The 26,152-nt window shown below is 29.6% G+C and overlaps 2 protein-coding genes across 5 annotated transcripts in view; both read left to right on the top strand.

The window, feature by feature from the left end:
• LOC142221654 (uncharacterized) overlaps positions 1 to 26,152 on the top strand; it is a 281,060-nt gene that overhangs the window by 21,628 nt on the left and 233,280 nt on the right. The gene's annotated exons all lie outside the window — the stretch shown is intronic.
• The window catches only part of LOC142235999 (uncharacterized), a 69,164-nt gene continuing 61,970 nt past the window's right edge, over positions 18,959 to 26,152 (top strand). Inside the window, exons 1-2 of the mRNA XM_075307250.1 lie at positions 18,959 to 19,090; positions 19,134 to 19,422. Coding sequence (XP_075163365.1) covers positions 18,959 to 19,090; positions 19,134 to 19,422 — 421 coding nt within the window. The remainder of the gene's footprint in view (positions 19,091 to 19,133; positions 19,423 to 26,152) is intronic.

Raw genomic sequence — 26,152 nt, 5'->3', positions numbered from 1 at the left:
GAACTAGGTGATAAAGACCAAAGAGTGATTACAGGAGAATCCCTAATGTACTCCCAATGATGTTCTTTATTTTAACTACACAGGAAGTTCTTTTAACTTATAACTTGTTTTTTCATATTTTTATGAAATCCAAATCTAAATCCAATCTGAAAAATTGTGCATTTTTGAAAATATTTGAGGTCAAACGTTTCAGCAAGCGTTAGAATCCATTAAAAATTATAAAAATTAGAACAAAAGAACAATCCAAATAATGGACTGAAGCTGGAGGAAGTGCCCCAAAGAAGGCAAAAACAATTCAATCGGCTGGTGAGGTTATGGCAACGGTTTTTTGGGACTTCAAAGGTATTTTGTACCAGTTACCCTGTATTTAATACACATCACTTCTTATATTAAAGTCCATAGAATAACTTCATTAAATCCACTTACAACCATTGATATCTGATTATTATTCATTTCCTTTCAAACATAGAAACGACTTCTCTCCATTTCTCTTACTATTTTCCATGTAGCAGGAGTAGAAGAACCAAGAGTCCTTAATGCAAAGACTGATTCCGACAGACTAGGACAATTACCTAAAGGAATTGAAAGAGAAGGAAGGGTGACATGATGACATGATTAGTATGCCAAACATGATGCTACAACCGAATTAGGCAAATGACGAGCTCAGACTCGATAAACTGGACAAAAGACTTAGTTAACTTCTATAGTTGTAAGATTTCCAGGAAAACGGATGACCTACTCAGAACTTAAAATGATTTCTTGCATAAAATGGCTAAAAGATAAAGAAGGATACATGATTTTATGGGCCAGTGGCAAAAATTCGTTATAGTTTGTCATAGGAAAAATTAAATGCACGTTTCTGTGAAGGTTAAATTAAAGATGAGAGAGAGGAGAGGGAGAGCAAGAGAAAACTTGAAGGCTTGTTAGGAGGCACACTGAAAAAAATTCAAAGGATTTTTTCCTTACACTAATGATATGGGTATTGATAACTAGCTAAAGAACCAATGAATTAAGCAATGGATACATTAAAAAGCATTTAATTTTAAAGTTGAGTTTTGCATATTTGATACTAGGAAATAAATTTTAATTTATCCGGTTTTTCTGTTATAACCCTGAGCCATACTGTAGAATGGGGTATTATAAGGTAGTGTATATGTTTGCAACACCCAAAAGGAGACATGATAGACACATCGTGTCTTTGGAAATAATGCTCAAAGCCGGTTCTTGAGTCGATCTAGCCATGTCCGTTCGTCTGTTTGTGAACACATTCTTGTTATCAAAGCCTAGGTCGCAGTTTTAGTCCAATCGTCTTCAATTTTGACACAAGTATGTGTTTTGGGTCCAACCAGAACCCTGCTGATTTTTGAATAAATCGGTTCAAATTTAGATATAACTCCCATGTAGAGGATCCATTCTATATATCCTTCTTTTATTCCAGAACTCTCTGTCCTTAACGAATTCCATAATTTGTCTCCAGTTCGTCTTTCCAAGCTGGACAAAGTCCCGAATCACCTCTTCACCGATAAGGTTAACTCTTTCCCTACTAAAGGCAAGGCAGTGAAAAAGGCTGTGTTCCAAAGTCTCAGCATCCTCAACCCCACATGCAACATCCTCTGCTGTCCATATTCGGTGCAGGTGTCCTCTTCTAGGTGCCTGGTCATTATTGCCATAGGCTTCCTGAATGTCGTCCTACTCTCCTTGAATAGATCTCCAGACTTTTTCTTGTTACCCCAGAGTATTTTCGTAATCCTTCCAGCCGTTGTATTGGTCCACATCGCTTTATATGTCTCCCGTGCTAATTCATCCAACTGCGCGCGCGTTGCCTACATGGGCTGTGCTTTCTCTAAGTTCACTTACCTAAGTGTTCTGGCGATAAGACAGTTCATTTACCTTTACGTTTCCTCCTCCATGTAACGGCAACCATATGTTGCGGATACTGCCGTATTCCCAGTATTAACTGAACATTCTTTTGCTTTCTAATACGGCTCGCGATCGAACCTTAATTTCTCTCCAGCAGTCTATGAAACTGTGGCCTCGTCTTATTTCCGAACCAATGAATAGATTCAGTTATGGTACGAACTTTTGCCTGCTGGATTATGCTGTGGTCCTGTAATCGGAATAGGATCTCGGTATCTGTGACCTCGACATATACGACCAGCCCCGTCCTCTCACCCATCTTCGATTGATCCATGTAGAAGTTTTTATGTATTCGATCATGGATTGTTATGGTATCCGGCATTATATCCACAGTCATTTTTCGTATTTTCGTCCAATCTCTTTGTAGCCATGATGGGTACCTTTTTATCTGAACGTCCCTCTCTCTGGTTGACGTTGCATTTATTGCCTCAGTTAGTCCAAGACAACACATCTGTTGGACTCGTTGCAAAATTTATATGTTGCACTTCCTCTCCATTGATGTCCACCATACTATCTACGGGTATGACAGGATTGGCCTTAATACGTCCGCATATATCCAGTGCGTCACCTTTTGATTAAGGCCTCATGTAGAACCCACCGCTCTTCTGCACAGTGCACAGTGGGCCCTGTAGGCTTTCTGAGACCTGCCTTTGATGTGGATCTTCCAACTCAGTTATCTGTCTAAGGTTACTCCTAAGTACTATATTTATCGATTTTAGTTTTTCTAGTGAATAGGCATAATTATGTCTTCTCCGGGTAAACATTTAGGTCCTTACGACCCTGTCTGTTGAGATACATTTTTTGCAGAAGTATTATAACAGCGTTGGTTTATTCTTGAATGAAAATGGTGTCCATTTAGACCACTTTGGGTCCATTGTGATTCCACGATGTAATTTTCTCAACTTCTTCTTCCTGAGGTATTTCCCTTTAATGTCGTTCAAGATCTTCCATTTATTCGTATTCCTTAAAGATGATTAAAACATCCACCCACAAGCCCTTATGAAGGCGAGTATCTTCCTCAAGGTAAACTCTAGCAGATCGGTGAGAGCCTCCAAGAAAAAGGAACCCAATATTTTGTTCCTTCTAAAGGATAATGCTGAACACTGGCAAAGGAAGTGCTACGAGTCTCCCATAAATTCCGGATCCAGGCACCATCTGCAAATGTCATAATCTTTAATGCATATTCTTTCTATATGTTTCCCAAATGTGATAATCCCAGTTAGAATGCCAATTAAAAACCTCAATTCCGGTCTGTTAATCACAATCAGAATTTTGCTTATCCCTTGCTCGTAACCTTACGAAGAGACTTAACGATCATCATATTTGACATAAATCCTGTAAAGATTCCGTTGAAGAAGAACGTACATTATTTGTTCGACGAGCTACCTCTTTAAACAGCACTTCTGCTTCTTCGTTACCCATTCTTGCACAATGTCCAGGTACTCAGTACAGAGTTACAGATCTGCAGTGAGAACCCTAAATTCTCTACGACAGCGGCTGACTATCATAGAACAAACGTCTGCTTTTCCTTAGGTCTTTATTGTTGTTTGACTGTTGATGAAGAAGCTGATTTTGCTCCTGAGTAACGGCCTCGCCAACAGCGACTAAGCAGCTTTTGTCATTTTTGCATAAAATATATTGAATAGCTTTCTAATGTATACGATTCTCGTATTCCTAGTTCACTGCAATAAATGCCGCTACCTGTTCTTTCGTTCATTTTATCTTGGTGAGACTCATTTTCTTCCCTTGAAATTAAGGAGCTTTGTACCCAACTATCTTTCTTCTACTAGTGGAGAATACCAAATCGAAGGACCATACGTCTTCATTGAAATGTTTATCTAGTTTTGATCAAGGCCCGCAGTATAAAGCCAATTATTCCTCGACTAATTTTGGCAAGAGTTCAATGCCGCACAGGTCATCTTTGTGTGGTTTGCGGTTCTGTTTAGAGTACAAGAAAACTCACAAGTATCTTGCTGAGACTCAACTTAGTCCCTTGAAATTCAGGAGTTTTTGTATCCATTGACCTTTCTTCCTTTTCTAGTGAAGAGTACCAACTCGAAGGACCAGGCGCCTTCTCCGAAATGTTTATTGACTTTTGGTCAAGGGCCGCAGTATAAAGCCAATTAAAAGGGGAATGTGGCATTCTCCATCTGTCCTCGACTAATTTTTGACAAGAGTACAATGGAGCATAGACATTCTTTATGTGGTCTGCGGTAATTTCCATCCTGTTCAGTTTTGAGTCTAAGAGAACTCCCAAGTATCTATATGCGACTTAAATTCGTCCCTTGCAATTCAAGAGCTTTGTATCCAATGATCTTTCTTCTTCTAGCGAATGAGTAGCAACTTGAAAGACCATGCTCCTTCACTGAAATGTTTATCGACTTTTCGTGAAGGACCGCAGTATAAATCTAATTACTAAGGGAAGTTCGCATTCCCCATCGTTCCTCCATTAATGTTTGACAAGAGTACAATACCGCATAGGCCTTACTTTTGGGATCTAGTGAATAGTACCAACTCGAAGGACCATGCACTTATTGATCGCAGTATAAAGCCAACAGTTCCTCGACTAATTTTTGACAAGAGTACAAAACCGCATAGGCCTTATTTTTGCGGTATGTGGTATTTTTCATCCAGTTCAGTTTAGAGTCCAATAAAACTCCCAAGTATCTTGCTGAGACTCAACTTCGTCCCTTGAAATTCTGGAGCATTGCATTTTTTGTGAAGACTAGCAACTCGAAGGACCATATGCTTTCATTGAAATACTTATCGACTTTTGGTCAAGCAGCGCAGTATAAAGCCAATCGTTCATCGACTAATTTTTGACAGGAGTACAATACCGCAGACACTTTTGCGGTCTGCTGTGTTTTCCATCCAGTTCAGTTTAGAGTCTTGCTGAGGCTCAACTTCGTCCCTTGAAATTTTGGAACATTTGGATACAATGCTGATCTTTCTTCTTCTAGTGAAAGTGTAGCAACTTCACTTCACTGAAATGTTTATCGACTTTTGGTGAAGGACCGCAGTATAAAGCTAATTACTAAGGGAAGTTCGCATTCCCTATCGTTCCTCCACTAATTTTTGACAAGAGGACAATACCGCATAGGCCTTACTTTTGCGGTCTGCAGTGTTTTCCAGCCAGATCAGCTTAGAGTCCAATAGAAGTCCAATGTATGTTTCTGAGACTCAACTTCGTCCCTTGAAATTCAGGAGGATTGTGTCCAATGATCTTTCTTCTTCTAGTGAAGAGTACCAACTCGAAGGACCATGTGCCTTCACTGAAATTTTTTATCGACTTTGGATCAAGGACCTCAGTCTTATAAACGCATTATAAAGCCAAATAAAAAGTTAAGGTCGCATTTCCCATCGTTCCTCGACTAATTAGTTGGCAAGAGTACAATGCCGCATAGGCCTTCTTTAAAGGGTGATACGGTCAAAATTTGGTCAATATAAACTTGACGTATTTCTTTCAATTTTGCATTTAAAAAACACCCCTCATTTTGAAGGTGTGTATGTGTAGAATGTTGCTCCTATTTTGATTTTGGAATTCACTCTTCAGTTGTCAAAATGCCGTCCAAGCAAGCAGAGCAGCGTATCAAAATTTTGCTGCGTGGTAATGGACGACGAAACCTACGTCAAAGCCGACTACAAGCAGGAGACAGGAGTTTTATACGGCAAAAGGAAGGGGAAAGGTAGCAGATATTTTCAAGCACATAAAACTGTCAAAGTTCGCAAAGAAATATCTGGTTTGGCAAGCCATCTGTACCTGTGACTTGAAAAGCAGCATTTTCATAGCTTCCGGGACTGTCAACCAAGAAATTTACGTGAAAGAGTGTTTGAATAAACGTCTGCTGCCTTTCCTGAAGAAACACGGTTGTTCCGTAATGCTTTGGCCGGATTTGGAATCTTGCCATTACGGTAAAAAGGCCATGGAGTGGTACGCCGCCAACAACGTGCAGGTGGTTCCCAAGGACAAGAACCCTCCCAACACGCCAGAGCTCCGCCCAATTGAGAAATACTGGGCTATTGTCAAGCGGAACCTAAAGAAGACCAAAAAAACTGCTAAGGACGAGCAGCAGTTCAAGGCAAACTGGCTTTCTGCGGCGATAAAGGTGGACAAGGTGGCTGTACAAAATCTGATGGCAGGTGTCAAGCGTGAGGCCCGGCAATTCGGATTTGGAAAAGCGAAAGCCTAACTGAATATTTTTTCCTGATTTTTATACTAATTGAACTTGAAAAAGAAATTTAATTTGATTTTTTAAATAAACGATTTCACCGATTTACACGCGTTTTCCCTTGACCAAATTTTGACCGTATCACCCTTTATGTGGTCTGCGGTATTTTCCATCTATTTCAGTTTAGAGTCCAAGAGAATTCCCAAGTATCTTGTTGAAACTCCGTTTCGTACCTTGAAATTCAGGAGGATTGTATCCAATGATCTTTCTTCTTCTAGTGAAGAGTACCAACTCGAAGGACTATGTGCCTTCACTGAAATTTTTATCGACTTTCGATCAAGGACCTCAATCCTAAGCGCATTAAAAAACCAATTAAAATGGGAAAATCGCAGTTTAAATCATTCCCAGACTAATTTTTTGGCAGTACTTTCCGTCCAGTTCAGTTTAGAGCTCAAGAAAACTCTCAAGTATCTTACTGTGAATTAACTTCGACTCTTGAAATTTAGGAGTTTTTGTATACAATGAAACTTTTTCTAGTTAAGAGTATCAACTCGAAGGACCATGCACCTTCTCTGAAATGTTTATCGACTTTTGGTCAAGGAAAACTCCTTTGTATAAGGCATACAAGTGATATATACTTAGCAAATGTATCATTCGTATTTTAAAAACATGAAATCTTTGTGTTGAATACCACAGTTTTTACAGTGTATATTTTGGCTATTTGGTAGTTTCAAGGGAATTTAATAAATTATTGACCATATCATTGGAATTTCCGGAAATCACTCTACCATGGACGATGAAATATTTTGACTAGTCATAAAATTCTTATTGAGATTTTTAAAAAGACTACAAATACCATTAGGGACCAGAGTTTATATTTTCCTTTCCTACTTCTTGAAGTTGAAGTAAATAATGAAGAAAAATTTGATTTGTATATACATATAGAGAGATAAATAAATAATGTAAATGTAAACAATAAGCCTCTATGCTTATGTATAAGAGTGGGTGGCATCTACGAGTATGTGTGGATGCGGATGTATGTGTAGGAGTAAACAAAATTCTAAAGTTAATGTTTGGATTAAGTATTGGGAGTTTTTGTTTTTTTTTATTGGGTTTTGGGTAAATGAATACACCAGCCATATTAAATTTTCCTACAAATGATTTGTTTTGTTGGGTGGACTTGGGTGGTATTCTGTTTTCATTACATATGTCTGTCTATCTCTATCCTCCCATTTTTCCCATTTTTCTTCGAGTCTGGCATTGTTTGGTTTTTGCTTTAATTATCTACTTAAATTCATGCATATACCATTCCTTCGTTGAGCTTCTTCAATTTGTTTATTATGGTTTTTCTTCACTTTCATGCATTAATCCATCTCCAATTCCTTGTTCTTCACCTAAAGAAGTTTAGTTTCAGTAATCAGCAAATGTAAATGAACGAAATAAAATATGAATGTTCTACGCCTTAATTGAAGAATTCCAAGAATGAAACCAAGTTATAATGTGGCCATTTATGAAGTGATGATGTAGAGGTTTGTGATTTTATTTTTGCCAATACTATCTATCATTATAGGTTAAGATTTTCTGAAAAAAGGCATACTTCTTACGTTTGCCACTCGAGCCAAAAATAATCTATTATTTTTTTTTTTATAGAAAATTTTGTCAAAATTATATTTCTATAGAAAATTTTGTCAACATTATAATTTTTATAGAAAATGTTGTCCAAATTTTTATTTCTATAGAAAATTTTGTCAAAATTTTAATTCTATAGAAAAATTTCTATAGGACTTTGCCCAAATAAATTTGACAAACATTCTTTTCCTCTGTTGGTTAAGCTACACTTGTAGTTTAGTCAATGCTTACTTTTAAGCTGAAATCAAAAACAACAACAATGATTAAAAAAACAAAACCAACCATAACAAAACAAAACAAATTTTTTTCTATAGAAAATTTTATTCATATAGAAAATTTTGTCAAAAATTTATTTCTATAGAAAAGTTTTTGTAAAAATTTTAGATCTATAGAAAATTTTGTCAAGATTTTATTTCTATAGAAAATTTTGTCACAATTTTATTTCTAGAATTTTTTTTTTAAATTTTAGTTCTATAGAAAATTTTGTCAATATTTTATTTGTATAGAAAATTTTGTCAACATTTTATTTATATAGAAATTTTTGTAAAAATTTTATTTCTATGGAAAATTTTGTTAAAATTTTAGTTCTACAGAAAATTTTGTCAAAATTTTTATTTCTTTAGAAAATTTTGTCAAAATTTTATTTCTAAAAAATTTTATTAAAATTTTTGTTCTATAGAAAATTTCGTCAAGATTTTGTTTTTATAGAAGCTTTTGTCAATATTTTATTTCTATAGAAAATTTTGTCAAAATTTTATTTCTATAGAAAATTTTGTCAAAATTATATTTCTATAGGAAATTTTGTCAAAATTATTATTTCTATAGAATATTTTGTCAAAATTTTATTTCTATAGGAAATATTGTCAAAATTTTTTTTGTTATAGAGAACTTTGTCAAAAGTTTATTTCTACAGAAAATTTTGTCAAAATTTTAATTCTACAGAAAATTTTCTCAAAATTTTATTTCTATAGAAAATTTTCTCAATATTTTATTTCTACAGAAAATTTTGTCAAAATTTTATTTCTATAGAAAATTTTGTCAAAATTTTATTTCTATAGAAAATTTTGTCAAAATTTTCTATAATTTTGTCAAAATTTGGGATCTCTAAAAATGTTGTCAAAATTTTTATTTCTATAGAAAATTTTGTCAACATTTTGTTTATATAGAAAATTTTGTCAAAATCTTATTTTTGTAGAAAATTTTGTCAAAATTTTATTTCTATACAAGATTTTGTCAAAATTTTATTTCTATAAAAGATCTTGGCAAAATTTTATTTCTATAGAAAATGTTGTCCAAATTTTATTTCTATAGAAAAAATTTTATTCATATAGAAAATTTGGTCAAAATTTTAATTCTATAGAAAAATGTCTCAAATTTTTTTTTCTATACAAAATTTTGTCAAATTTTTATTTCTATAGAAAAGTTTTGGTCAAAATTTTAGATCTATAGAAAATTTTGTCAAAAATGTATTTCTATAGAAAAGTTTTTGTAAAAATTTCAGATCTATAGAAAATTTTATTGAAATTTAATTTCTATAGAAAATGTTGTCAAAATGTTATTTCTAGAAAATTTTGTTAAAATTTTAGTTCTATAGAAAATTTTGTCAAAATTTTATTTCTATAGAAAATTTTGTCAAAATTTTATTTCTATAGAAATTTTTGTAAATTTTTTTTTTACAAAAATTTTCTAAAAATTTTATTTCTAAAAAATTTTATTAAAATTTTAGTTCTATAGAAAATATCGTCAAGATTTTATTTTTATAGAAACTTTTGTCAAAATATTATTTCTATAGAAAATTTTTGCCAAAATTTTATTTCTATAGACAATTTTGTCAACGTTATTATTTCTATAGATTACTTTGATAAAATTTTATTTCTATAGGAAATTTTGTAAAAATTTTATTTTTATAGAGAACTTTGTCAAAAGTTTATTTCTACAGAAAATTTTGTCAAAATTTTATTTCTATAAAAAATTTTGCCAAAATTTTATTTCTATAGAAAATTTTGTCAAAAAATTTTTATTTCTATAGTAAATGTTGTCAAGATTTTATTTCTGTAGAAAATATTGTCCAAATTTTATTTCTATAGAAAATTTTGTCTAAATTTTTATTTCTATAGAAAATTTTGTCAAAATTTTATTTCTAAAAAAATTTATTAACATTTTAGTTCTATAGAAAATTTCGTCGAGATTTCATTTGTATAGAAACTTTTTTCGAAATATTATTTCTACAGAAAATTTTGTCAAAATTTTATTTCTATAGAAAATTTTGTCTAATATATTATTTCTATAGAAAATTTTTTCAAAATTTTATTTCTATAGATATTTTTGACAAAATTTTATTTCTATAGGAAATTTTGTCAAAATTTTATTTCTATAGAGAACTTTGTCAAAAGTTTATTTCTACATATAATTTTATCAAAAATTTTATCTTCATAGTAAATGTTGTCAAGATTTTATTTCTATAGAAAATATTGTCAACATTTTATTTCTATAGCAAATTTTGTCAAAATTTTATTTCTATAGAAATTTTTGTAAAAATTTTATTTCTATGGACAATTTTGTTAAAATTTTAGTTATAGAGAAAATTTTGTCAAAATTTTTATTTCTATACAATATTTTGTCAAAATTTTATTTCTATAGGAAATTTTGTCAAAATGTTATTTCTATAGAGAACTTTGTCAAAAGTTTATTTCTACAGAAAATTTTGTCAAAATTTTATTTCTATAAAAAATTTTGGCAAAATTTTATTTCTATAGAAAATTGTGTCAAAAATTTTATTTCTATAGTAAATGTTGTCAAGATTTTATTTCTATAGAAAATATTGTCCAAATTTTATTTCTATAGAAAATTTTGTCAACATTTTTATTTCTATAGAAAATATTGTCCAAATTTTATTTCTATATAGAAAATATTGTAATAATTTTATTTCTATAGAAATATTTATCAAGATTTTACTTCTATAGTAAATGTTGTCACAATATTAGTTCCTTTAGAAAATTTTGTCAACATTTTATTTCTATAAAAAATTTTGCCAACATTTTAGTTCTATAAAAAATTGTCAAAATTTCATTTCTATAGAAAATTTTGTCAAAATTTTATTTCTATAAAAAAAATTGTCAAAATTTCATTTCTGTAGAAAATTTTATTTCTATAAAAAAATGCTGTCAATATTTTATTTCTATAGAAAATTTTGCCAAAATTTTATTTCAATAGGAAATTTTTTCAAAATTTTATTTTATAGAAAATTTTCCAAAAGCAAAAGTGGATATTGTTAGAGCTCATCAATATTTAAATGTGGATAAATCTTTTGTTTTTATTTCCATTGCTTATTAAACTGATACTTGTAGAAATGATCCGAAAGTTAGATTTGATCGAAATTCACGCCACTGAAGTTTAAAAAAGTGCCAGAACTCACCAATGCACCAAATACACATTCATTTGGTCACCAGAACTAAAACACCATCTATGGTAGGTTAATGCAATGAAAGCTCCCCGATTGTATCTATAACTTAATGAAATGGGTACTCTCTTTTATAGCTGGGTCCTAATGATGTTTCATATCGCGGTGAAGCCACTTAGAGAAGCGCTTTGAAATACTCAGAAATATCACCAGCATTACTGAGCGGGAATAAATCACCGATGAAAAGCTTTTTGGTCGTTGGCTGGGATTGGAACCGCGATCCTTCATATGCTAGGGGGGGGGGGGCTTTTAAACCATTGCACCAAGGTAGCTTCCAATGGTAATGGTGTAGGCCGTCTTAACCCTCTAATGCTCCAATTTTTTCGCCAGCTGATTAAATATTTAATGTTAACGACACAAAAGCAAGAAAACTAAAAAAGAAAATTTTGTGCCGTAAAATTCAGTATAAGCTGCAAAGTCTCTTGAAGAGTTTCAACTACGTTTTCTTTTTTTTTACCCATTGTTGTTGTCTGAAAGCTTCATTATTTATTCATTTATTATTCATTTATTTATGCCCAATCCCGCCTAAAGGCGGGATTGGGCATTAGAGGGTTGACGGTATTCATCTACTGTAAGTCAAAATAAATGCCGAATATTATCGGGAAAATGTTGTAAAAAAGTATTGACTGGTGACATTTTTGATGTTTTGTTAAAACTGGGTTTGAACCCACGATCCTATGTATGCAAGGCAAACTAACCATTGCACCACTGTGGCTCCCCAAGGTCAAACGTAACATACGACTCAACTCACTTCTAGAATGAAGTGATTTTTTTGTATGTCACAAGTTTTGTCGTAAGTCACGAGAGATTTCGAGAGCGTGAGTTTGAGTCTGTAAAACTTTTTTCGTGCGTGAGTGCGGATTTGCTTTACGTGATAGTGCGATTGGCCTCAATAAAATCTTTCCGTGAGTATACGTGATTGAAATATAACTCACGTACACACATCTACTGTTTACCCACAAACTCCATGGTGAGAGCGTATCAAAAATCTTTACCTATTGTCTATTGACTTGTCGTCCAAAATGTTCTTTATATAGCAGTTCGAGGAAAATTTATTAATTCTAAATTTTTCGCTTATCTCCCACCTTCACTCAATCTTCATGAAAATAGTTTCAGACAGATAATATTCATAGAATTAAGAATTTTCATCAATATTTTCAATTAAAAACAAATCAATCATTGTTGTTTTTACGACCCATAAAGATTTTCAGGAAATCAATTTTATTAACTATAAAATGGAAATAAAAAATATTTATATTAAATCTTGCATATGTGTGTGTGCGTTATTTTATTAAAAGAAAAATTAAACAAATTTTAAAGAAAATAGTCATAAAAGAGAAATTGTAAACAATGTATACAAGACTCAAGTAACACAAATAACCAGTGATGTATAACCAAAACAGCATACAAAACAAAAGGTGAGAAACGAAGACAACGAAGTAAATATGAAAAAGGAAAGTCAAACAAATCAAAGAAAATTGGAGAAAGAATGAAAAGGATGCTACGAAATGTCAACTATTGAGAAAATAAAAGAAAAGTTAATTTGACAAGTGGAAACAGGTGGTAACACCATGACAAATAAAAGCATAACAAACAAAAGACCATCACAAGAGAAGAATAAATATTATTTTCAAGAGGGATACAGAGAGAGAGAGTGGTAGAAATATTTAGATGACTTTAGTGAGATGCTGTTTTGAGAACTTATGCTCTGAGTATAGAGAGTTTTATGAGAATCAAATGTTAAGGATTTTAAAATCGAGAGAGAGGGAGAGGGGGAGGGAGAGAGAATGAGAGAAAAATTACAGAGAGAGAAGAGCCTTATAGAGAAGGAATTCTGTATGTTTGTATTATAAAAACGAATGTGTAACAAAAACAAAGCAATTAATGGTGAACTACTACACATCAGCAAAATGTAATTTTGGGGCATATGCTGTAACCCCACAGCATCACTATAATCATCTGCAGTAGCAGCAGCAGCAGCAGCATCGCAGCATTATTTTCATAGTGGTTAACTGCTGTTAATGGGTCGACTATACAAAATGTGTAAACTCATCCTTTTCTTCGTTTTATGGTTGGTAGTGGTAATGGAAGTAGTAGCCTTAAACTAAAAACGCACCAAGAGGATATCAACAACAACATCATCATCATCATCATCAATTCTCCATCGTTCTAACCACCATCATCATGTTGTTATCAACCCACCGACTTTGGTGTACAGTGTGATTGCACATTGCAAGATATTTCAAAGCTGACGATTTGTATAAAATGTTTAATTTAATTTCACTATAATTAATTTTATTATTTTTGGTTTTTGTAAAGAAAAGAAAGTTTATTTGAGAGAACTCTAATAAACTCTAGCTAGGCAGTGCTCAGGAATTCTATATTTGAATTTATACAAATGACTCAGAGCTGTTTCTAAGCCAACAGTATAATCATCTTTAACGTGTTTCTAAAGAAAGATATCGCAAGGTGTTAAATCACAAGAATTGGGTGCCCAATATTAATCAGATTACGTTCCGGAATCTTTCCTCGAAAAAGAAAAGGTTTCGTTGAATTTGTGGCAAACAGTAACATGTCACATCGAGAGGATTCTGAACAACATTTAATGGGGGTTTCAAGCACGGTTTCCACTCGTGCCAAAAATTATTTACAAAAATTTGAAGAAGTTTTACCAAATATCTACCGAATTTAAAAAAGTTTTATTTGGAAGAAAATTTTTTTCAAAAGTTTATTTTGAAGAAAATTTTTTCAAAATTTTATTTTTGTAGAAAATTTTGTCAAAATTTTATTTTGATAGAAAATTTTGTCAATATTTTATTTCTATAGAAAATTTCGTCAAAATTTTATTTCTATAGAAAATTTTGTGAAAAGTTTATTTCTAAAGAAAATTTTGTCCAATTTTTTTTTATAGAAAATTTTGTCAAAATTTCATTTCTATAGAAAATTTTGTCAAAATTTCATTGCTATAGAACATTTTGTCAAAAATTTATTTCTATAGAAAATTTTGTCAAAGTTTTATTTTTATAAAAAATTTTGTCAAAATTTTATTTATATATAGAAAAAAATATTTCTATATACAATTTTGTCAAAATTTTATTTATATGGAAAATTTTGTCAAAAATTTATTTCAATGGAAAATTTTTTCAAAATAGTATTAAAAATTAATGAACATCTTAGCTGAAGAAGAAAAAAATCTACCAAAATATCAAGAATTCTACCAATCTATTTTATTTTTACAGAAACTAAAAATTTTATTTCGATAGAAGATTTTGTCAAAATTTTATTTCCATAGAAAATTGTTCAAAATGTTATTTCTATAGAAAATTTTGTCAAAATTTTATTTCTATAGACAAAAAAAAAAAATCTATAGACAATTTTGTCAAAAATTTATTTCTATAGAAAATTTTTTCAAAAATGTATTTCTATGGAAATTCTTTTCAAAATAGTATTAAAAATTAAAGAACATCTTAGTTGAAGAAGAAAAAATCTACTAAAATATCAAGAATTCTACCACTCTCCTTGATTTTTATAGAAAATAAAAATTTTATTTTTATAGAAGATTTTGTCAAAATTTTATTTCTATAGAAAATTTGTCAAAATATTATTTCTATAGAAAATTTTTCAAAATTTTATTTCTATAGAAAATTATGGAAAATTTGGTTAAAAATGTATTTCTATGGAAAATTTTGTTAAAAATTTATTTCTATTGGAAATTTTTTCAAAACAGTATTAAAAATTAAAGAACATATTAGTTAAAGAAGAAAAAAATCTACCAAAATATCAAGAATTCTACCAATCTATTTTATTTTTATAGAAAATTTTATTTTCATAAAAAATAAAAATTTTTTTTTCATAAAAAATAAAAATTTTATTTTTATAGAAGATTTTGTCAAAATTTTATTTCAATAGAAAATTTGTCAAAATTTTATTTCTATAGAAAAATTTGTCAAAATTTTATTTCTATTGAAATTTTGTCAAAAGTTTATTTTGATAGAAAATTTTGTCAATATTTTATTTCTATAGAAATTTTGTCAAATTTTTATTTCTATAGAAAAAAATATTTCTATAGATTATTTTGTCAAAAATTTATTTCTATAGAAAATTTTGTCAAAATAGTATTAAAAATTAAAGAACATCATAGTTGGAAAAGAAAAAAAAAATTATCAAAATATTAAGAAATCTACCAATCTATTTTATTTTAATAGAAAACAATAATTTTATTTTTATAGAAGATTTTGTCAAAATTTTATTTCTATAGAAAATTTGTCAAAATTTTATTTCTATATAAAATTTTGTCAAAATTTTATTTCTATTGAAATTTTGTCAAAATTTTATTTTGATAGAAAATTTTTCTATAGAAAATTTTGTCAAAATTTTATTTCTATTGAAATTTTGTCAAAATTTTATTTTGATAGAAAATTTTGTCAATATTTTATTTCTATAGAAATTTTGTCAACATTTTATTTCTATAGAAATTTTGTCAAAATTTTATTTCTATAGAAATTTTGTCAAAATTTTATTTCTATAGTAAATTTTATCAAATTTTATTTATATAGAAAATTTTATCAAAATTTTTATTATATATAAAAAAATATTTCTATAGATAATTTTGTCAAAATTTTATTTATATGGAAATTTTGTCAAAAATTTATTTCTATGGAACATTTTGTCAAAAGTGTTAAAACATCTTAGTTGAAGAAGAAAAAAATCTACCAAAATATCAAGAATTCTACCAATCTATTTTATTCTTATAGAAAATAAAAATTTTATTTTTATAGAAGAGATTTTGTGAATTTTTTTTTCTTTAGAAAATTTGTCAAAATTTTATTTCTATAGAAAATTTGGTCAAAATTTTATTTCTATTGAAATTTTGTCAAAATTTTATTTCTATAGAAAAAAAATCTATAGACAATTTTGTCGAAAATTTATTTCTATAGAAAATTTTTTCAAAAATTTATTTCTATGGAAATTTTTTTCAAAATAGTATTAAAAATTAAAGAACATCTTAGTTGAAGAAGAAAAAAATCTACCAAAATATCAAGAATTCTACCAATCTATTTGATTTTTATAGAAAATAAAACTTGTGTTTTTGTAGAAGATTTTGTCAAAATTTTATTTCCAAAAAAAAAATTTCAAAATTTTATTTCTATAGAAAATTTTTCAAAATTTTATTTTGTTAAAAAATTATTTCTATGGAAAGTTTTGTTAAAAATTTTATTTCTATTGAAATTTTGTCAAAATTTTATTTTGATAGAAAATTGTCAATATTTTATTTCTAAAGAAATTTTGTCAAAATTTTATCAAATTTTATTTATATAGAAAATTTTATCAAAATTTTATTTATATGGAAAAAAAAATATTTCTATAGATAATTTTGTCAAAATTTTACTTATATGGAAAATTTTGTCAAAATTTTATTTATATGGAAAATTTTGTCAAAATGGTATTAAAACATCTTAGTTGAAGAAGAAAAAAATCTACCAAAATATCAAGAATTCTACCAATCTACCACACAGTAAAAAGAATAAAATTGAGAAAAATAATAGCTACCGAAATACGGATTATTCTTAATAATATCTGTTGAAAAATCCTATAGAATGTGTTGCACCACCTTATATGTGTCATTACTTTTACTGGCAACTGCCAGTCTCGAAAATTGCCGTTAGTGTTGAAGCACTGAATGAAAACATTAACCTAATATGAAAGATTTGGCTCATCTTTAAACGTCCACCGTGGTGCTATGGTTAGCATGCCCGCCTTGCATACACAAGGTCGTGGGTTCGATTCCTGCTTCGACCGAACACCAAAAAGTTTTTCAGCGGTGGATTATACCACCTCAGTAATGCTGGTGACATTTCGGAGGGTTTCAAAGCTTCTCTAAGTGGTTTCACTGCAATATGGAACGCCGTTCAGACTCGGCCATAAAAAGGAGGTCCCTTGTCAGTGAGCTTAACATGGAATCGGGCAGCACTCAGTGATAAGAGAGAAGTTCATCAATGTGGCATCACAATGGATTGAATAGTCTAAGTGAGCCTGATACATCGGGCTGCCACCTAACCTAACCACGGATGAACTTCATAATCGTTGCTGGTTGAGGTTAATTTTAGAAAATTTTAACTGAGGATTCTTCAGGTGTCGAAAAAAATTTACCTCTCATTTTAGTTTTTACGTGCGCAAATAAAAATAAGTCATATGGTGCCAAGTCAGAACTAACATATATGGCAGATGAGTCATTAAATCGATGTTTTGAGTGCTCAAAATGCAGTTGTTTGAGCCGAATATGTGAGAGAGCTCGCATTATCTTGGTGAAGAGTGATTCGTCTTCGGCGGTTGATTTTCCCGATTTCTTGGAAGACAAGTGGTCATCAAATGATTGTTTACCACTCTGTGTTGTTCTATTGCTACGAATATGACTTTCCGAAAAAATGCGATCATTTGGAAGTTCTTCGTGTGCGAGCAACTTTTGTTGGATTTGGCTCTTTTTGACTGGTGTTTACTTTTGGGCTCATACGCATAAATCCACCCATACATTTGACTGGTGTTTACTTTTGGGCTCATGCGCGTAAATCCACGATTCATCACCTGTAACGATGTCATAGTCGTGTTTTGAAGCACCGCCATCGTATTTTTGAAACAGTCATTTCGACACGTGTCGTTTTTTGAACGATTGAAAAATTGTATGGATCCCACAACACGAATAATTTTTTTTATTGTCAAATGTTCATGCAATATTGACTGCGCGGTGGTCTCACTAATGGATAAGATTGTCTCAATCCCACACACAGCATCAATGGTTTCCGGAACAACAATTGATAATTCATACGACCTTTACGAAATTGGTCTTGGAGTAAACCACGATCTTGGTTGAATTCTCCATACTAAATTAAAATTAAGTAAAGTTCATCGTTGTACTGTTGTTGAGTTAATCTACGTGGAAAATTGTAAAAAATAATCGCGCGAAAATGTTCACGATTTAATTTAATTTTTTTGGCGATAAGAATTTTCCGTTGTTGCTATTTACAACACAAATAGGACTTGTATGTTAAAACGTTCTGAGTATGTATAACTCGACTTATGGACAAGGAAAATATGTCTTCTATGCTAATTAAAATCGCATTCGAATTTTAAGGACGTGAAATCTTTGGCAACATGACGATATTTTTTTCTTTCTTTAACTGCATACGAAGTTCGAGATGGATAAAATTTTTAGTAAAATACTCAAATTTTCAGGAGATTCTAACTGCTTTTTGCGAAATTCGAAATTAGTGTGCCATTTTATGTTTCATTTGTATAAAACTTTTCATAAATTAAAATAAAGGTAAATTGGCTTTAGTGCCATAGTTTTTTGTATGGAATTTTTAAACAGGCATTTGCAATTGTCCGAAAGTATTCTGCTATCCTATCTAAACCACTGTGTGTGGTGCCAATAAAAATTATATTAAAATTCTAACGGCTAACCATTTTTATCGCTGACTATATGAAAACGAGTTAAACAACAATAGTTTTATGTGTTTTTTTTCTTTTTATTATTGCCCTGAAATTATATGACATTTTATATATCTTCCCATACTCTCAACTCAAAACATAAACATAAAATATCTCTCACACCAATTTATATCCTTATGCTCAAACACACACACACACATAGATATATGATATATATAGAGAACATTCATAAATAACAAAGTTTGTAACAACATAGGGAGCCATGTATGTACGTAGGCCCATGCCATGATAATACTCCACAAATTTGTTTGAGGGAATAAATAGGCTACAAAATACTATGGTAGTGTGTGGAGGCCCCATTCTCATTCATCTTATTGTTGTTGTTATTGTTATTGTATTTATGCTCTCATCGCATCGTCATAGTAGTTGTTGGATGTTCTTGTTTATGTTTTACGACGAATGTTTGTTTGTATGAAAACTGCCGACTCTGATGCTGATGCTTGGTGTTCTAGAAAAACATATGGCGTCGCCCTACTCTTGATTTTACTGTGACCCATGCCAAATACTTTCGACTACTGGGTATAACTCTTCTTGAGTCTGCTTTCATGGAAATTAGTCAACAAACACAACAACAACAACAATTACAAATATCATCGTCGTCATCGGCCTCGTTGTCATCGTCATCAACACCATCATCGGGAGATTGGCATGGACTACTACAGTACGAGAAAATGCCACCAATACCATTATACCGAACTACAAAATATTCAAGTCACCCATTTAAGTCAATCTCAAAGTGGGGTGAGAGAATATCTCGCGCTGTGTGTGAATATATGTTTTCGGGTTTCGTTTGTATTTACATGAAAGTTTGGCATGGAGACGATGTTAACTGTCATAGCTGTCTGTGAGAGCTTTGTTGGTATGGTTGGCTATGACTTCGTATTATAACATCGTTGGGGATTTGTTGTTGTTGTAGTGGTGGTTGTTATTGTTTTTCTTCAAAATTTTCATTTATATGAATTATTCAAAGTTATGACGACTGTTTAGGCCATTCAGTATAAACATGGACATTATAAAGATAGATAAAATGCCCATTAAGACGCTTATCTTTTGAGACTGTATTATTAAATTGCTGGTAACAACAGTGATTTTATGAGTTTTTTGTGTGTTTGCGTATTGTTTAAAGATAAATGTTGTTAGGTCTCATCCAAATAAGTCTTGAGACTACTTATTTTTTTTCCTTAGCAACTATATTTCAACTATTGTAAGAGGTTAATTTATGGCATTTTCACTTCAAATCAAATGAAACCTTTTACAATTCAAAATAAACTTTTTTAATTCAACTGAAACCGTATGGAATATACTTACTTTTTTAATACAATAAAACAAATTTTACACAAATTTCCATTAAAAATGTCACAAAAATAATTGAATCAATTAATGCTATAATTTCTATGTTTGAATAAATTGCACATAAAACTTAATTGCATCAGTTAATTTCATGATTAAAGACAAAAATATCTTTCCGTATACAGATATTTGTGATCATATGCGAGAGAAAACCTTTTATTAATACGAGGGTTGCCTTTTATATTTCGGAATTGGGTAACCCTAGTGTTGCAATCTGCCAACTGACAGATCTATCGTAAAGTTTGACTATTTGTGTTGTTTACAGCATCTTAAAAGATTTATCTCGGCAAAAAAATGAAATTAATTTTTTTACAACTATCGACATGGATTAACTCACAAACAGTGTATCGATAAACTTAATTCAATTTTTGGCAAAGAAGCTCCGTCAAGAACCATTGCTTATCGATGGTATGGTGAAAATTTCCATTTATTTCTATAGAAAATTCTGTCAAAATTTTATTTTTATAGAAAATTCTGTCAACTTTTTATTATATATAAAAAATTTTCCATAGTTTATTTATATAGAAAATTTTGTCAAAATTTTATTTCTATAGAAAATTTTATCAAAATTTTATTTTTATAGAAAATTTTATTTCTATAGAAAATTTTGTCAACATTTTATTTCTATAGAAAATTTTGTCAAAATTTTGATTCTATAGAAAATTTTGTCAAAATTTTATTTCTATAGAAAATTTTATCAAAATTTTATTTTTATAGAAAATTTTGTCAAATTTTTATTTCTATAGAAAATTTCGTCAAAATGTTATGTCTATAGAAAATTCTGTAAACTTTTTATTTCTATAGAAAATTTTATCAAAATTTTATTTCTATAGAAAATTCTGTCAACTTTATATTCTATAGAATATTTTCTTAAAATTTAATTTCTATAGAAAATTTTCTTAAAATTTAATTTCTATAGAAAATTTTGTCAACATTTTATTTCTATAGAAAATTTTATCAAAATTTTATTTCTATAGGAATTTTGTCAAAATTTTATTTCTATAGAAAATGTTGTAAAAATTTTATTTCTATAGAAATTTTGTCAAAATTTTATTTCGATAGAAAATTTTATCAAAATTTTATTTCTATAGAAAATTCTGTCAACTTTATATTCTATAGAAAATTTTCTTAAAATTTTATTTCTATAGAAAATTTTGTCAAAATTTTATTTCCATAGAAAATTCTATCAACTTTTTATTTCTGTAGAAAATTTTGTCAAAATTTTATTTCTATAGAAAATTCTGTCAACTTTTTATTTCTGTAGAAAATTTTGTCAAAATTTTATTTCTATAGAAAATTCTGTAAACTTTTTATTCCTATAGAAAATTTTATCAAAATTTTATTTCTATAGAAAATTCTGTCAACTTTATATTCCATAGAAAAATTTCTTAAAATTTAATTTCTATAGGAAATTTTATCAAAATTTAATTTCTATAGAAAATTTTGTCAAAATTATATTTCTATAGAAAATTTTGTCAAAATTTTATTTCTATAGAATATTTTATCACATTTTGTTTTTATAGAAAATTTTGTCAAAATTTTATTTCTATAGAAAATTTTGTAAAGGAAGGAAAATGAGGAGATTTTTGTCAAAATTTTATTTCGATAAAATTTTTGTAAAAATCTTATTTCTATAGAAAATTTTGTTAAAATTTTATTTCTATAGGAAATTTTGTCAAAAGGTTATTTCTATAGAAAATTTTGTCTAAATTTTAATTCTATAGAAAATTTTGTCAAAAATTTTATTTCTATAGAAAATCTTGTCAAAATTTTATTTCTATAGAAAATTTTGTCAAAATTTTATTTCTATAGAATATTTTATCACATTTTTTTTATAGAAAATTTTGTCAAAATTTTGTTTCTATAGAAATTTTTGTAAAGGAAGGAAAATGAGGAGATTTTTGTCAAACTTTTATTTCGATAAAATTTTTGTAAAAATTTTATTTCTATAGAAGATTTTGTTAAAATTGTATTCCTATAGAAAATTTTGTTAAAATTTTATTTCTATAGAAAATTTTGTCAACATTTTATTTCTATAGAAAATTTTATCAAAATTTTATTTCTATAGAAAATTTGTCAAATTTTTATTTCTATAGAAAATGTTGTCAAAATTTTATTTTTATAGAAAATTTTGTCAAAATTTTATTTCTATAGAAAATTCTGTCAACTTTTTATTTCTGTAGAAAATTTTGTCAAAATGTTATTTCTATAGAAAATACTGTAAACTTTTTATTACTATAGAAAATTTTATCAAAATTTTATTTCTATCGAAAATACTGTAAACTTTTTATTCCTATAGAAAATCTTGTCAAAATTTTAGTTCTATAGAAAATTTTGTCAAAATTTTATTTCTATAGAATATTTTATCACACTTTTTTATAGAAGATTGTGTCAAAATTTTATTTCTATAGAAAATTTTGTAAAGGAAGGAAAATGAGGAGATTTTTGTCAAACTTTTATTTCGATAAAATTTTTGTAAAAATTTTATTTCTATAGAAAATTTTCTTAAAATTTTATTTCCATAGGAAATTTTGTCAAAAGGTTATTTCTATAGAAAATTTTGTCTAAATTTTAATTCTATAGGAAATTTTGTCTATAAAAAATTTGTAACAATTTTGTTTGTATATAAAATTTATGTAACTCTCCATAGAGAAAATATTGGATAGCAATATTTTGCAAAATCTACCAAATCGTCAAAAATTCTACCAATCTACCAAACAGAAAAAAAATCTACCATTTTTGATAGAAATCTATCAACTGTGGCAACCGTGCTTGTGATCGGCAAGCAGTGCAAATTTGGAAATTTATAATCTCCAATGAATTTTATTTGAGCTTGTCGTAGTACGGAAGTAATTCGTTTTCAGTTCCTTTCGTTCATTTGCGGCGGTGAAATTTTTAATTTAATTTTTATTATTTTTTTCATTTTTTTTATAGATTTTCTATTTGATTTTGAGACATTTAACGATCCAAAATTAAAATTTTTTACTTTAAACGTCCAAATACAATAATTTCTAAGAGTGGTCCAAAAGAACTTCATCGGAAGTGGAAAGAGAATTGATGGAGTATAACCTGATGCTCTTAGGTTAGGTTAAGTTAGGTGACAGCCCGATGTACCAGGCTCACTTAGACTATTCAGTCCATTGTGACACCACATTGGTGAACTTCTCTCTTATCGATGAGTGCTGCCCAATTCCATGTTAAGCTCAATGACAAGGGACCTCCTTTTTATAGCCGAGTCCGAACGGCGTTCCACATTGATCAAGTATAACGCGATGCTCTTAGGTTAGGTTAAGTTAGGTGGCAGCCCGATGTACCAGGCTCACTTAGACTATTCAGTCCATTGTGACACCACATTGGTGAACTTCTCTCTTATCGATGTGTGCTGCAGCGTTGCCAGAATTGTTTCACTAAAAACCGCTAGATTTGTCCAAAAAACTAGCCAAAAAAACCTAAAAAAATTAAAAAAATAGCTAGAAAAAAAGCTAAATTTCTTTGTATCAAAAGTCACATTTTGATTGAAATTTAACAAATTTAAAGGCTTTATTTCACTTAAAATGCATATTATTTTAATTGTATTCATTTTAATTCCATTTCTGTGAGACTGTAAGAAAATCTAAGTCATATTAGCTCTGTTTGCGTACTCGATACATTTTGTTTACTATCACAAATTTTTACTGGAAGTCCTTCGTTTATATTTCCTAGTAAAAACATTTTTCCCAATAAGCTTGCAATTATCAGCAACAACTCCAATGTGCGATATATTGCACAATGTCACATAGAACTGCATTAGAAAATATCAATATATTTCGTTTTAACTGAATTAATGATAAATTCGTGAACGTGTACCCTTCTCCTAATATTACCCAAGAGAATAAAACCCCTTTCTAACTGTCTTGCAAGTTTATACTGAATAACTTTTATTCGAAAATTTCCCAAACAAACCTATTGTTGTCCAATTTTTGTAAATGTAAATCCATTCCATTAATAAATAGGAGATTTGTTTTAATCCTATCACTACGAATTTTTTTATTGCATTTTTCGATTATTAAAAATATAATCCCACATTCCAAACTTTATTTCCTTAATTATTTCTATGTTCGGTTCCAAAGATTTTGTACACTAAAGATTTTGGTATTGATTCCGAGTCAAATTTGAATTTATTCGTTTTTTCAGCTTTTTTTAAAATCTTGCTAACGACAACTTAAATTTCCAAATTCAGACTCGGCTTTTTAAAATAAAATGTTGAAACACCTCTTCTATTTTTGAACGCTATTTTGGTTTGTGGTCAAGATACAAAAACTCCACAAATTTAAAGACTATTTCATTAATTTTAAGAATTTTTTAGAATTGACCCTAGCCTTCTTTCATGAATAGATACCCATTTTTAAGTTGAATCACTTAACTATGAGGACAAAATGACTTTATCGGTTTTTGGACGAGAAAAAAAGTTTATATAAGAGAAATTCACAAATGCTATTATAACCAAAATTCGCGTTCGTATTTTAAGGACATGAAATCTTTGGCCTCACGACAATATTTTTTCAGTGTACAAATCAATTCACATCTACTATTTTAATTTAGTAATATCATAATAACTTTAGAATATTATAATAACATAAAAAGGATAAACGAGTCAAATTAATAATTTACTGACAGTTTATATAAGGAATTTGTATGGTAATAGTAGATTTAAAGTTTACGATAACTTTTATGAATACGAGGAAAAAACTTTACAACAAGGTGCATTTGCTGCAAAAATGCCCGCATAATCGCTGGAATAATTATTAATGTTTCAATTGAGCTTTGAAATGTTATTCTGGCAGCAAGGCTTAGATAAAAACGAAGTTTTATCCATATTTCAATAGGAACATGTCGAAAATAAAAAAGCCAACAATAGCTAAACGGGTCATGAAAAAAAGCCAGAAAAAAAGCTAAAAGCTAAATGCATTTTTTTCCCGCTAAACGTCATAAAAAAAAAAGCCAAATCTAGCGGGAAAAAAGCTAAATTGGCAACGCTGGTGTGCTGCCCGATTCCATGTTAAGCTCAATGACAAGGGACCTCATTTTTATAGCCGAGTCCGAACGGCGTTCCACATTGCAGTGAAGCCACTAGAGAAGCGGTGGGATAATCCACCGTTGAAAAACTGTTTGGTGTTCGGTCGAAGCAGGAATCGAACCCATGACCGTGTGTATGCAAGGCGAGCATGCTAACCATTGCCCCACGGTGGCCACGCAATGCTCTTAAAAAGAAATGTTTGTGGAGTAACTTCCAATTTTATTTTGCTGGGAACTTCAAATACCCAAATAGTCTATACGGTTTGATTTTCATGCCACAGTGCCCGGAAACTAAGCATCAAGTTACGTTTTTTGCCGCAACGAAATATTTCCCTTTAAAATGACAATAACTTATAAATAAGAAATTTTGTTTCAATTTTGTTTTATACAAATAACAGCTTTTACACTGTGTGAATTTTCTTAAAATGTAGTACAGTTTATTTTTTTTTTATAATAAATACCTCTTAAATTTGATGCATACATTTTGGCAAATTCATGGTATCATTTAGTGGTCTCGCCCAACATTAATTCCTTTTTTTGAAAATATCCCCTAAATATTTCCTTAAATGCTCAATCCACGAACTTAAATGAACGCCCTTAAAGTTTAAAAGATGTGAAAAGAATTTCCTTGAAATCTATGGTTTTTGTTAGGCCAAGAAAAAAAAAATGTTTATGACCATTGATGCATATGCGTCTTACATTCATCATAAAACAGTTTATGGCCAGTGGTGCGTATGAGTGTTACATTCATCATACTTAACATGGAATCGAATATTAAAGCTCTGTTGAATATACATACATACATCCAAGCTTACATCTTTAGACATCACATGTACAATGACTACCCTTAGGAATATTTTGTAAAGAGGCATGCAAAAAAAAAATTACTCCCAACAACGACAACAAGTGTGTTACGAAGTTTCCCAAGCATATGCATTTCGGTTATTTGGTGCTTCGGTTTGTTTTCATTCTTTTGTGTACACCAAAAAATGATGAATGGTATTCCTACGACATTGATTTAATATGTTAACGAATGGAAGAGATTCATATATAAAGAAAGAGAGGG

The sequence above is a fragment of the Haematobia irritans genome, chromosome 1 (assembly GCF_050003625.1).
Source record: "Haematobia irritans isolate KBUSLIRL chromosome 1, ASM5000362v1, whole genome shotgun sequence".
In the NCBI taxonomy this organism is placed as follows: Eukaryota; Metazoa; Arthropoda; class Insecta; order Diptera; family Muscidae; genus Haematobia; species Haematobia irritans.
The sequence above is the reverse complement of the archived record's forward strand: the minus strand, read 5'-3'. Positions and strand labels throughout refer to the sequence as shown.